At 37.4% G+C, this 14188-nt stretch overlaps 1 protein-coding gene across 1 annotated transcript in view; it reads right to left on the bottom strand.

Moving 5' to 3' along the window:
• Positions 1-2932: 2932 nt before the first annotated feature.
• The window catches only part of LOC136747719 (ras-related protein Rab-32), a 37982-nt gene continuing 26726 nt past the window's right edge, over positions 2933-14188 (bottom strand). Inside the window, exon 3 of the mRNA XM_066700847.1 lies at positions 2933-3274. Coding sequence (XP_066556944.1) covers positions 3125-3274 — 150 coding nt within the window. The 3' untranslated portion in view covers positions 2933-3124. The remainder of the gene's footprint in view (positions 3275-14188) is intronic.

The following is a 14188-nucleotide window of genomic DNA, read 5'->3' as shown; positions in this document are numbered from 1 at the left end:
TTCAGATACAAACATCCTCCAATCCTTCCTGAGCAAGGAAGCACATTAACCATTTTAAAGTAGGGCCCCATATATTAACCATATAGTGTCAAACAACCATCGTATTTAACTTCTTACACATATTTGAAGTAATGTATTATTTTACAGCTCAAACATACTATGTACATAGTAGATTTATACAGCATTTGTTTCTGTATGTGCCAACTTTTGTAGCACTCATATAAGAAATGTATAAACAGGCAGTTTTTCTTATATATATTTTATAAATAGATCTCAACATCAACATCTCTCACACCAGGCAATTAAAGAGAGGTTACAAAATGTGAACAGCCTGATACTAATAGAGATCCATTAAAAAGACTGAAAATACATTTAATATACATGAAGGAGTAGCTTTTTTAGCTTATGCAGTGGGCAAGGAAATAAGACAACAAAACAATACAATTAAAATGCTTTTTGTTTTTTTCCATATTTTAAATTCATATTTGTAAGTTAATCTTGTAAATGGTTTTCAAAATATCCACTGACAACAGTAACGCAGGTACAAGGTGCACAGCAGAAACACGTTAAGGGTTTGCAAATGCTGACATTAGGGAGGTCATAAAGATTGTTAATAGACACATGAAAACCTTATGTCAAAGAGTAAAACTACCTAAAGGACCCTTGCAATGCTGTTTTTAAATTTGTTTCTGAAATTGCTGTGCCATCTACTGAGACAGCATAGTCACACGCAACAAGAACCTGAAATATCCTTGTACCTTAAAATACATTAATTTTTCACATTCAGAACTCACTTACAATTTTGTAATTTAGTAATTTTATGATTTTAGACACATTTAGTGGCATTAACTATTATTTAATAAGAACAGAATATGCAACACTCTTATAATGTCAATGCCTTGATGTAAAAATCTATTTAATAAAAACAAAAACAAAAATGTGCATGATGTAAAGAGCTGCCCCAAACATATAGGAAGATGGACAATTCCTTAAAAACAAAAATATGATAATAATGATTATAAACAAAACCTGACAGTTTATGATAGTTAATTAGCAAATAAAAAGACATGTCTGTATATTAAACCTTGTGCCAGATAATGACATTTGATGGAGAATGAGGCATCATGGCATTAAGAAAAAGAAGCACTTGATTTTGCTATAGATTTAAGGCTCACAATTGTTAGAGCAGTTAAGATTTATAACAGCAGAGTAATCTAATAACAGGGCATTTCCAATTACTTAATGTTAATGACTGACCAATAACTGTTCTACTTTTCAACAGCCTTATATGGAAAACAACTATGTTTGGAGTTAAATACTGATATTAGCAGCTGTATACCGATTTCGTTTTTTAACAAAACAGATGTTAAAAAACATCTGCCGAACAGATTTGCATATTGTCAAGTCAACATATAATAATACTTTCTAAAAGCTAAACAAAAGCATGGATTGCAATATATACCTATAACTGGTTGTACCTATATAAAAGTTAATCTGAATAAGTAACCTTCATCTTTAGTGGTTTAGCTAGTTCTGAAAATGCATACATACACTATCCTCTTTATAGGTTTCAAAATGAAGGCAAGACAGACTAGGTGTCCTATTAACTGAGTGATTACATGATTTAGAGTTTAAATCTATATATTTTTTAAACTGCACATTTTTGTCAGGATGCTAATTTTAACCTGCTTCCATTTATCTCTGTAAAGCAACCCTTGGAAAATAAGGCAGATTCAATGACCTTTACCCAACATTGTAATCGAGGTGGCCGTGCTACATAATTATAAGAACCTGTATTCATTAATGTTGTATACCACCACATCCTACAAGAGCCTTAAGAAAAGCTCTTCACATGTTCTCTGGAGGTTTCATTAAAATATAGGACGTGACAAAAGGGGTTAAAATCAACCAAATAAATCCTGAACCCTTTAAAATGTTCTGAAGCAAAACACCAAGGATATACCAACTCATGCAGAAAAAAATGCCAAAAACTATGTTCCCTCCATTAAAATGCTTTTGCTTTGAGGCTCATGTCCTACAGTTTACTGAAAGAACATTTTATTTGTATGACCACACAACACTCTTTACCAGCACACCAGATAAATAAAAGTAATTAAAAGATAATTTTTGCTTTGAGCTTTATGCACTTACTCAGGGGTCTTTAATTGAAAGCAAACAACACCAGAAAGGCAATCAAATTTTTTTTTTTTTCTTACTGCACAATTAAAGAACACCACCACAACACTTATGAAGAAATGAGGTGACTCCCGATTAAGAATTAAGATGTGCAGTAAGAACACAAGCAGCAATTCTTAATGCCTTCAGTCAGTATGAAAAGACAGGAATCGGATATAATTGTTGTTCTATGATCTATCAAAACAGATATTTAAAAAATATATAGATTTGTATTTTTTAACCAGTGAATAAAGTGACTTAAATCCAGTGGTGCAAGTAAGTTGGTACTGTGGAGTACACCATACTGGTAAAACCCTTAAGAGACTATATGAAGAGTTAAGAATGTGTTGAATAACGTTTGTCTTTTACAGATATACATATGAAAGATAAAATATGATTTAAATCATAATTAGCATTGCTTAATTGCATCTGCACTGACAAGATGCATTCACAAATGTCCCAAATGGTGCTCTGTAGTAGGTTACACTTACAGTGAAATTGAAGGTGGTTGAATTGATGAACTGAATATCGATAGTTTTTAGCAAGGGGCAATACAAATAGCGGCAGTACAACAAAGCTTATTAAAAATGTTCACGCGTAAACTAAAGATTAAATATTAGTTACAGATAGACCACAAAGGCATAGAAGAGCCACTTCTGCAACCTGATAGCACGTGGAAGCTGACGTACTAGTAAGAATTTAAATCTACTTGCACCACTGCTTAAATCCTGGCTGGTGATGAGGCAAAAGTGATCCTAGACCCACCATTTTAGCTAAACACTTAGATTTTAAGAACTCATGATTGATTACATTGTGGATACCTCTTGAGATGGAGCCTAACAGACCATATGGCTTTGTGTCTAGCATTATTGACTTCAGCATCCCGACCACGGTTTGATTCTTGCATTGCAGTCTCTGGCAGGGCAACCCTCCTCCCAGGCTGTGTATGTTAGCAGCACTGGGACTTGCTCTCTGCTGCCACCGCCTCCTGATCCAGTTTCACTTTGTCCCCATTGCTCTCCTCATAAGGCAGACCCTGGTCATTGGCGAGGATGTTCTCCACGAGGAAACGGGCGGCTTCATCCACGTTTATATTGTCCTGAAACACAATACAACAGACAGTCAGGCATGGCAGAGCAGGGGATTCAGATTGCAAAATTATTTAAAAGCATGTGTTTGCACAACATAATTTCCAGTGCATTGTGGGAATATATTTTTATACACCCAATAGAACTCTATATCCAGCCCTCAGTGGTCTAGTGAAAGTGGTTTCAAGAGAGAACCTACAGTTGAAGGTTCAATTATAACTATACTATTCCAAAAATAACTGTTAAAGCACATTTCAATGGCATGCAGCTTATTGTTAGAATTAGTTTTAGATGCATACTCCTTGTGCAGATTTACAGGCTAGGTCAGAACCCTCTAGTATATTGTGTGTGAAAATACAGAGCAGCTGGTTGGATATCTCTAGGCAGAAGAAGCCCTCAACCCCTGCAGGAGGAACAGAGTGATTCTTGGTTCACCGAGGACACTGTAGATATGCCTTTCAGTACTTTAATAAACAACAGACAAACAAGGTGGTGGAAAAACAGCTTCCATATACTCATTGTATACAATTAGAAGGAGGGTGTACTTAATGGGACCTGATACACATCACATGTCAATGAGCAAACCTTTAATAAGTAAGCCTTTATCCTCTTCTAGGTGTCTATTTATTTATTTATTTATTAATCATTATATATCAGTCACATTTAATTATGTAAATTGATTTTAGTGAAATGTAATGTCCTGTGATTATTAGGAGTGAGCTGAAAATAACTAGGCCTCCATATTTCAATTATGGCTTATACCCATCTGTAAAGGACATTTCCCAGTTTCCAGTATGATATGGAAGGCCATGCACACAAAAAAATAATAAAAAGCTCTGTTGTCACTCTATATTCATGTACGACTGAATTTCGGCAGGAGGAGGAAAAAAGATGACAGCTCTTTGACAAGATGTCAATAAGGAGAGAAGCTCATGATGAATGATTCCATGAGGTGATATTTAGCCCAGCACTTTCAGGGTCTTTTTTTTTAACTTTTTTAAGGAGCCAACACAGCTGTCAGCAGAGATACTTTTCAACGGCTAAAGCCATATTTACCTGACATTATTTATTTATTATTATTTCGGATCCATGCATCACACATATCGAGGAATAGTACAGATGGGGTTCTCTTTTGCAACCAAAAATAGAAAAAAAAAAAAGTGCACCAGTGGTGTTATAAGGTTGGGTTCAAGGAGTATTTTCTTGTGAATACTGAAATCAGACCTTAAAAGAAAAGCCTTTAAACACAGTGATTGTACAGTTGTGCCCCTCCTATACAATGGAGCTGTTTGTGCTTCAGTGATTGTATTGTTAGCGACTCACAAAGCATTTCACAGCCTCTTAGGAATGTAACTTATTGCCTTCCTCTGCAATGTTGATCCAAATTGCGTGGCACCATATAGCCTCATGACATTATTGATGCTGCTGACTGTGCATGACACTCAGATCTCTATAACCTTTTATGTCCCAGAGGATCACCTACTGCTTAAAGACTAACTCCGCTTTAGTTTGTTTAGATAGGGCTTATTTCACACATTTTAGGTCACCGTATATACGCACAGATACACATGCATACCTTTTTGAATAAGATAGAGCTGTTGATGGAAAGCGACTTGTACAAAACATCTTCAATATTTCAGTACAAGTACAAGTACTCAGGGATCAACACAGAGTTTACACATTCAACCATACAAAGGGCATAGCCAATCATTTTATACATAAAAAAAAAAAAAGACTCCACAAAACTGATTTAGTGTTTTGCAGAAGCTTTTGGGTCAACCATTACCAATTCCTTATCTAAATTGTTTTTTTTCATTTTCTAGATACCCTGTAACTAAATTAAATATGCTTTCACAATAATTACTGTAAAAGAGTGCTTCAGTTGAAATTCGCAGCTGCCCTGAGAAACGCAAGAGATGGAAGAACAGTTGACAGCATCATACAGTGGCTGACAAGAACATTTCTGTCTTATTACAAATGTCAATGATAAGGATGTTTCAAAGATTGCCATCTTACAGGGTTATTTGGTTAGTAGAGGGAAACTGTTATCTTGGTGAATGCAGAAATTGTTTTAAGGAGGGATTGAAGTGTAAAGAACTCAGTCTGTTTTCTGTCTGTTTAAGAAGCGCAGTAGCTTAGTGTATTGCTTGAAATGTATTAATACATCTATTGCACCGCATGTTTCAAATTAAATGAGAAGCAGTGGATACAATACAGTTATTGACAACGTATAGGTTGATTTAATAGATATTCACAGGATTTAGCATCAGATAATATAGCCAGACCAACAAGAATTCACACTTAATAAAACTGGTTCACACGGTTTTCCATCTAAATCCCAAATTCAGTTCAAATATACAATATGCCACACAATTACATCTTGTTTAGTATAAACATTACTTAGTGGCTGTACTTATATACTTGCTATACAAATGAAATTTGTAAAGTTATGTGGCAAATATTTACAGATTTCAAAACCCCAATCCCCGGAAGAAATAGTGTTCTAATGCAGTGGAGACAGAAATAGAAATGACCCAATTTAATACCTGAAGCTACACGTACACTATAATCAATCAAAAGGAAAGCCTAACCTGGTTTCAGGCATGCCAGTTGAATTTGCTTGACTTGTAGGAAGATACGGCCAGAAAGGAAAGAAAACATGCCAAGCAACTGTAATGTTATTTTTGGTATTTAAAAGTTCATGTTGACATATACATATTTTCTGGTATTTTATCTACAAAAGATTAAACAAAGTGCAGTCTGACCATTAATTAAGAGACCACTTAACATGATTTCTGAACTTGGAGTGGTCTCTTGCAGAGCTATATATATAATATATATATATATATATATATATATATATATACATACATACATATATATATACACTCACCTAAAGGATTATTAGGAACACCTGTTCAATTTCTCATTAATGCAATTATCTAACCAACCAATCACATGGCAGTTGCTTCAATGCATTTAGGGGTGTGGTCCTGGTCAAGACAATCTCCTGAACTCCAAACTGAATGTCTGAATGGGAAAGAAAGGTGATTTAAGCAATTTTGAGCGTGGCATGGTTGTTGGTGCCAGACGGGCCGGTCTGAGTATTTCACAATCTGCTCAGTTACTGGGATTTTCACGCACAACCATTTCTAGGGTTTACAAAGAATGGTGTGAAAAGGGAAAAACATCCAGTATGCGGCAGTCCTGTGGGCGAAAATGCCTTGTTGATGCTAGAGGTCAGAGGAGAATGGGCCGACTGATTCAAGCTGATAGAAGAGCAACTTTGACTGAAATAACCACTCGTTACAACCGAGGTATGCAGCAAAGCATTTGTGAAGCCACAACACGTACAACCTTGAGGCGGATGGGCTACAACAGCAGAAGACCCCACCGGGTACCACTCATCTCCACTACAAATAGGAAAAAGAGGCTACAATTTGCACAAGCTCACCAAAATTGGACAGTTGAAGACTGGAAAAATGTTGCCTGGTCTGATGAGTCTCGATTTCTCTTGAGACATTCAGATGGTAGAGTCAGAATTTGGCGTAAACAGAATGAGAACATGGATCCATCATGCCTTGTTACCACTGTGCAGGCTGGTGGTGGTGGTGTAATGGTGTGGGGGATGTTTTCTTGGCACACTTTAGGCCCCTTAGTGCCAATTGGGCATCGTTTAAATGCCACGGCCTACCTGAGCATTGTTTCTGACCATGTCCATCCCTTTATGACCACCATGTACCCATCCTCTGATGGCTACTTCCAGCAGGATAATGCACCATGTCACAAAGGTCGAATCATTTCAAATTGGTTTCTTGAACATGACAATGAGTTCACTGTACTAAACTGGCCCCCACAGTCACCAGATCTCAACCCAATAGAGCATCTTTGGGATGTGGTGGAACGGGAGCTTCGTGCCCTGGATGTGCATCCCACAAATCTCCATCAACTGCAAGATGCTACCCTATCAATATGGGCCAACATTTCTAAAGAATGCTTTCAGCACCTTGTTGAATCAATGCCACGTAGAATTAAGGCAGTTCTGAAGGCGAAAGGGGGTCAAACACAGTATTAGTATGGTGTTCCTAATAATCCTTTAGGTGAGTGTATATATTATATATTATATATATATATATATATATATATATATATATATATATATATATATATATATACACACACACACACACACACACACACACACACACCTCTGGAAACAATTAATAGACCACTGCAAAGTTTTCTTAAATCACCATCTCTACATGTATGACAGCCATTCCATTCTATTCATATTTTTATTTGGAATTTGGGATAAATGTTGTCAGTAGTTTATAGAATAAAACAAAAATGTTCACTTTACCCACACACATACCTATAAATAGTAAAACCAGAGAAATTGATAATTTTGCAGTGGCCTCTTAATTTTTTCCAGAACTGTATATACACTACTGTTCAAAAGTTTGGGGTCACTTAGAAATGTCCTTGTTTTCCATGAAAACATACATGAAATGAGTTTGAATAGGAAATATAGTCATTGACAAGGTTAGAAATAATTATTTTTAATTTAAATAATAATTGTGTCCTTCAGATTTTACTTTCATCAAAGAATCCTCCATCTGCAACAATTACTGCCTTGCAGACCTTTGGTATTCAATTTGTTGAGGTAATCTGAAGAGATTTCACCACATGCTTCCTGGTGGGCACTTCTTACGTACCATATGGTCAAGCTGCTCCCACAACAGCTCAATAGGGTTGAGATCCGGTGACTGTGCTGCCACTCCATTATAGACAGAATACCAGCTGACTGCTTCTTCCCTAAATAGTTCTTGCATAGTTTGGAGCTGTGCTTTGGGTCATTGTCCTGTTGTAGGAGGAAACTGGCTCCAATCAAGTGCCGTCCACAGGGTATGGCATGGCATTGCAAAATGGAGTTATAGCCTTCCTTCTTCAAGATCCCTTTTACCCTGTACAAATCTCCCTCTTTACCACCACCAAAGCACTCCCAGACCATCACATTGCCTCCACCATGCTTGACAGATGGCGTCAAGAACTCCAGCATCTTTCATTTGGTCTGCGTCTCACAAATGTTCTTCTTTGTGATCCGAACATCTCAAACTTACATTCGTCTGTCCATAACACTTTTTTCCAATCTTCCTCTGTCCAGTGTCTGTGTTCTTTTGCCCATCTTAATCTTTTCTTTTTATTGGCCAGTCTGAGATATGGCTTTTTCTTTGCAACTCTGCCTAGAAGGCCAGCATCCCGGAGTCGCCTCTTCACTGTTGACGTTCAGACTGGTGTTTTGTGGGACGTATTTAATGAAGCTGCCAGTTGAGGAGGCATCGGTTTCTAACACTAGACACTAATGTAGAGGTCTGTGCGGGACTGTTTTTTTCATCCTGCTCCTGCCCGCTCCCGCTTAAAATCCACTCTGCTATTGGCTTAGAATGATTTTCTTCCTGACCTGACTGATCCCGCTAAATTTTGATCTTATTTCCAGAATCTCACATTTAAATTTTCCCCTAAAGAAAGAGAGAGAGATTGGGGATAACAAATATAAAATGTAGGCTATACAATAATTGTATTTGTTATTTTTATTTGTCTTGTTAAGATACCTCATTCTTTTAACATATTTACTGTCAACACAGTAGAAAAACATCACAGAGAAAAATAAATGAAATTCGACATCTGTCACTCAAAATTATAAGCCAAAAAATACGAACAAACGAAAACTGTTGGCTTACTAGCTATACTGCAAAATCAAATTACTATTTTTTTACCTAACTATTTAAAACATCCATGCAAGAACAGAATGTCGCTGACTGATGACAGTTTCAGTACCGAACGTTTCTCCTCCAAAATTCGACCACAAAGGCTGAATTGCTCTCTCTGAAGGTGCACTTGTTGCCGGGATACCAAGAACATATCTTGCCAGGCTGCTCAGAGCAGGGAACTGGAACTGTGTGAATAGCCCGCTCCCGACATCCTTTGACAACAGTATATCCACGCTTTACTCATTCTTATCGACCACCTGCACAGTCTGCTCTGAGGACTGTATTATGCTCTGTGTCATACGTTACATTTGTACTCGTCCGTGCCCGCAGCACGGACTCTGGTACGTTTCTCTTATACTTCTTTTTCAAATTTCTCCTTACTTGACCTGGTTTCTCTTGGTAATGAGGTATCACAAATGAAAGTTGTAACTTCCATAGTTGATCCTATTCCAACTTGTTTGTTTAAATCATGTTTTGCTTCTTTGTGTCCTGTTGTCTTGAGTATAATAAATGATTCCCTGGGTACTGGTGTTGTGCCAGCAGCATTTAAAACTGCTGCTGTAACCCCTATACCTAAAAAGACTAACTTGGACTTAGACAATTTTAACAACTTTCGTCCCATTTCTAATCTTCCCTTCCTTGTAAAAATTTTAGAATTAATTGTGGCTTCTCAATTATACACTCATCTTACTGTAAACAATCTTTTTGAGCCCCTTCAAATTTGGCTTTTGAAAATTTCACAGCACTGAAACGGCATTAGTTAAGGTCACAAGTGACTTGTTAATAGCTTCGGACTCTGGTTGTCTTTCAATTTTTATCTTTCTTGATCTCAGTGCCGCTTTTGACACTGTAGATCATTCCCTTTTACTCACTCGTATTGAGACAGTTTTTGGTGTTACTGATACTGTATTAAACTGGTTCAAGTCTTATCTCTTTAATCGTTGGCAGTTTGTTTCTTTGGGTGGATGTAGGGATCGATTTTGGGTCCCATACTTTCTAGCATTTACATGTTTCCCCTTGGTCAACCTTTTAAGATCTCTTGGTCTTAATTATCATTTTTTCGCAGATGACACCCAGATTTACATCCATTAAAAACCTGGTGATTTTGTGGCTGCTGCCTTTCTTGAACATTGTATTACTGAGATAATTTTTTTTATGTCTCTACATTTTCTGTGTCTTAATAGTGACAAGACTGAGGTTATGCTCATTGGTTCACCCCACCAGCTTCGTAAAGCTGTTTTTTTAATCTTAAATATGGATGGCTCCGTTTTGGAGTTTCAAGCTAAATTTAAAAATTTGGGGGTGATATTTGATGCAAATTTAACATTTGATCCTCATGTCAAGAATACTATTAAAACATAATTCTTCCATCTCAGAAACATTGCAAGACTGCGCCCCATGTTATATTTCTCGGTGGCTGAAAAACTGATCAATACTTTTGTATTTTCTCGTATTGACTATTGCAATGCTTTACTTGTTGGGGTCTCTAAATCTACTTTAAATAAGTTGCAGTTTGTGCAAAACTCTGCTGCTAGAATCTTGACTAGGACCAGGACAAGTGATCACATCACTCCTATTTTGGAGTCCTTGCACTGGCTCCCTGTCAAGTTTCGTGTTGACTTTAAAATTCTCATGCTTACCTATAAGGCTTTGCATGGTTGGGCCCCTCAGTATTTGTCTGAACTTTTAACCCCCTACACTCCAATGCGTGATCTCCACTCCTCTGAATCAGTTTTTTTTTAACTGTTCCTCTCACTTATCTACGTTCTATGGGTGACAGGGCTTTCTCTTCTTTTGCTCCTAAACTGTGGAACTCTGTTCCTTCTGAGGTTAGACATGCTGAATCTTTTAGTATTTTTAAATCTTCTCTTAAAACTCACTTTTTTAGGATTGCTTTTCTGTGATTATGATGTGATTTATTATTGTATTCTTCTTAAATTATTCTGATTGTATGTTTTCTTTGTTTTTTTTGTATTTCAACATTTTTAATTAAATTTTTTCTTGTAAAGCGATTTGAGATGCAACTTTTAAAGGCGCTATAGCAAATAAAGTTTTATTATTATTATTATATTCCATTACAAATCAGCCATTTCCAGCTACAATAGTCATTAACAATGTCTACACTGCGTTTCTGATCAATTTGATGTTTTTTTCTTTCGAAAACAAGGTCATTTTTAAGTGACCCCAAACTTTTGAACTATAAAATATTGATAAGAAATTATTTTCTGGCTTTCGTACGGCAATGTGTGCTCTAAAAAACACAAAGTTACATCAGTTATATTAAGGGATGAACTATGGTTCTGTTAACGGTTAAAATAAGTAATTTACATACTAACCACAAAGAACGACTGCATACATTTAATCAATATTGGAAGCACTGGAATCTGTGAACGGTCCCTGTGTACGGGAACCTGCTTTCTCCATCCATCTCCAGAAAATATTGAGCAAAACCAGCTGCATCATGACCTTCCCCAGGAACAGGCGACATCTCCGAGTCCAGTATCTGTGGGGCTCCAGTGTTTATGCCCAAGTTGTCTGCAATGTGATTGTGAAGTGATTATATTTGTGGTGGCCAATTGAAGTATCGATGAAACACACAGGCAATGTTATGCAGGAGTGAGTTATCCCAAGGAAAAACAAACTATTTAAGATCCCAAGGTCACCTCGCATAACAGTGACAAAGATGGGTTAAGGTTTGTAGACCTCCGTGTGAACTGCGCACCACTGCATCTTCCTTTATGACATGCTGCTCCCCCCTGACCCATTTTCAGTCTATATGCATCCCATCAGTGCACCACAGGGGATTAAAGGCTGAGAGTAAGTTTAATGTACTTAGCAATGGGTATATTTCTGAAACAGACTCCTTTGACCCACTTTTGTTAAAAAAAAACAAAAAACAAACAAAAAAAAACATTAAAATACTCAAAATAAAATCAAGAAGTGGTAATTATACATTCCAAAGTATATATTTGGTTCAAAATAAAATAAATCTATTTATGTACAGGTTTTCCCTCAGACATTTGCATAGACAAGGTAGTCTGATACTGAATTGTTGAGGAGGGGGGCTGATTGCTTATTATTATTACTTAATTACTTAGCAGACACCCTTATCCAGGATGACTTACAATTGTTACAATATATCACATTGTTTTACATTTTACCCATTTATACAGCTGGGAATTTATTGGAACAATCTGGATACAGTACCTAGGGTGGGGGGGTTAGGGGGTGGGGTTAGCGTATTGCGGATGGGGTTTAGCTATGGCAAATGAGAGCAGGGGGCGGAGCATGTGCGCTTGTGCTTTAAAGATTAGTTTTTCAATTTTTTCATGCATGTTTGGCCAGGTGGGCCACCTGGCCTGTGGGAAACTGTATTGTTCGATCAATAAGCAATTGTTTTTCTTGGTTCTTTGAAATTACATTGCTTATAATAAGGTTTAACTGATGCAGGAAGCCACACATCCTTTGAAATGTGTCCTTCCAACTTGCCAGGTCATGCACATCTATACTCAGGCAGATGGGGAAGCTATATAGCACTGTAGGGGGGACTATAACAGGTCTGACTGATGGCACTGTGGGTGAGAAGGCAGCTGGTAACATACAGGCATCACTGCTGCCGAGCCATGTGGAGAATGTGTCTTACAAACTGTTTCACCCATGTTTAATTTAAATGTACATTTATAGCTTGTTATACCATCTAAATTAAGTTCAATTCTAAAGAAACCAATTGACAGGAAGCTCAAGGGGTGTCACAGGTCACGCAGCATTCGTCTTATCAAAAGGTTTCTCAGCATTGACATTCTTGCAGAATAATAGAAAACAATTATCCTAGTGACACCTCATAATGTTCAAGGACACTAACAATTTCCTGCCTGAAAAAGCAATAGTTCCATCTTCGCTCTTTACAATATCTATAGTGCAGTCTAACTTATTATTGGAGGGCTTTTACACACAGGAACTCTGCACCATACGTCTGCAGAATACTAAATAAAATGGTCAAGAGGCCATGAGAAGAAACAAGGAAACTGGAAGAACAGGAGGAATCCACTGGTAATGGTCCACATTGGAACCAATGGCATAGGAAAAGGTAGGGCACAGGTTCTGGAAGACAAATTTAAAGAGTTAGGAAAGAAAATAAAGAGCAGAACCTCCAGGGTAGTTTTCTCTGAAATACTTCCAGTACCATGTGCATGGCCAAGGAGACAGGCAGAGATTAGAAAGTTTAACATGTGGTTGAAATCTTGGTGTAGGGAAGAGGGTTTTAGGTTTATGGAGCATTTCTTCTGGGATAGATGAGACCTGTACAAACCGGATGGTCTACATCTGCACAGAAGGGGGGCTAATGCATTGGAGAGCGTATGTGCAGAGTGATTGAGAATCTTTTAAACTAGGGACCAGGGGGGCAGGGAGCTCTGACAATGGTAGATGTTCCTCTAAGGAGAGAAAACAAAGGGAAACTGCTAGTAGGAAAGTCCTGAAATGTTTGTACCTCAATGCCAGGAGTATAAGGAACAAGACATTAGACCTAGAAGCCACAGTGCTGGCGTGTGACTATGATGTTGTAGAAGTGACAGAAACATGGCTTACAGACAATGGTAGGGATGAATACAAATTGAAAGGATACACACAGTTTAGGAGGGACAGGCAAAATTGAAGAGGTGGGGGGGTAGCATTATATGTCAGAGATGACATTGAGGCAGAAGAACTCAAATTAGATCCCAGTAATGAAACTGAGTCTTTGTGGGTTAAACTTTTGAATAAAAGATCTGGAGGATTAGTGGTAGGAGTGTGTTACAGACCACCCAACTCAGATATTCAGAAAGATGCTGCATTGTACAATGTAATCAGGACTGCATGTAGCAAGGATGTGGCTGTTATAATGGCTGTTATAATTTCAATTTCCCTGGGAAAGCCCAGCTGGGACTACAGGAGCAGAAATATAAATGGTTGAGATGGTAAATGACTGCTTTCTAACTCAATTTGTCAGGGAACCAACCTGAGAAGTGCATGCACTGACTTGATCTTTTCAAATGACCAAGATAGAGTCAGAAGGACACTAGTTAGAGAACCAATGGCAAGCTGTGATCACATTATGGTTAGCTTTGAGGCATACATACTCTTGGAGCTAAAACTAATGCAAAGAGCTTTTTTCAA

The sequence above is a fragment of the Amia ocellicauda genome, chromosome 1 (genome assembly GCF_036373705.1).
Source record: "Amia ocellicauda isolate fAmiCal2 chromosome 1, fAmiCal2.hap1, whole genome shotgun sequence".
Lineage (NCBI taxonomy): Eukaryota > Metazoa > Chordata > Actinopteri > Amiiformes > Amiidae > Amia > Amia ocellicauda.
Note: the sequence above shows the minus strand (reverse complement) of the source record. Positions and strands in the feature narration are given on the sequence as shown.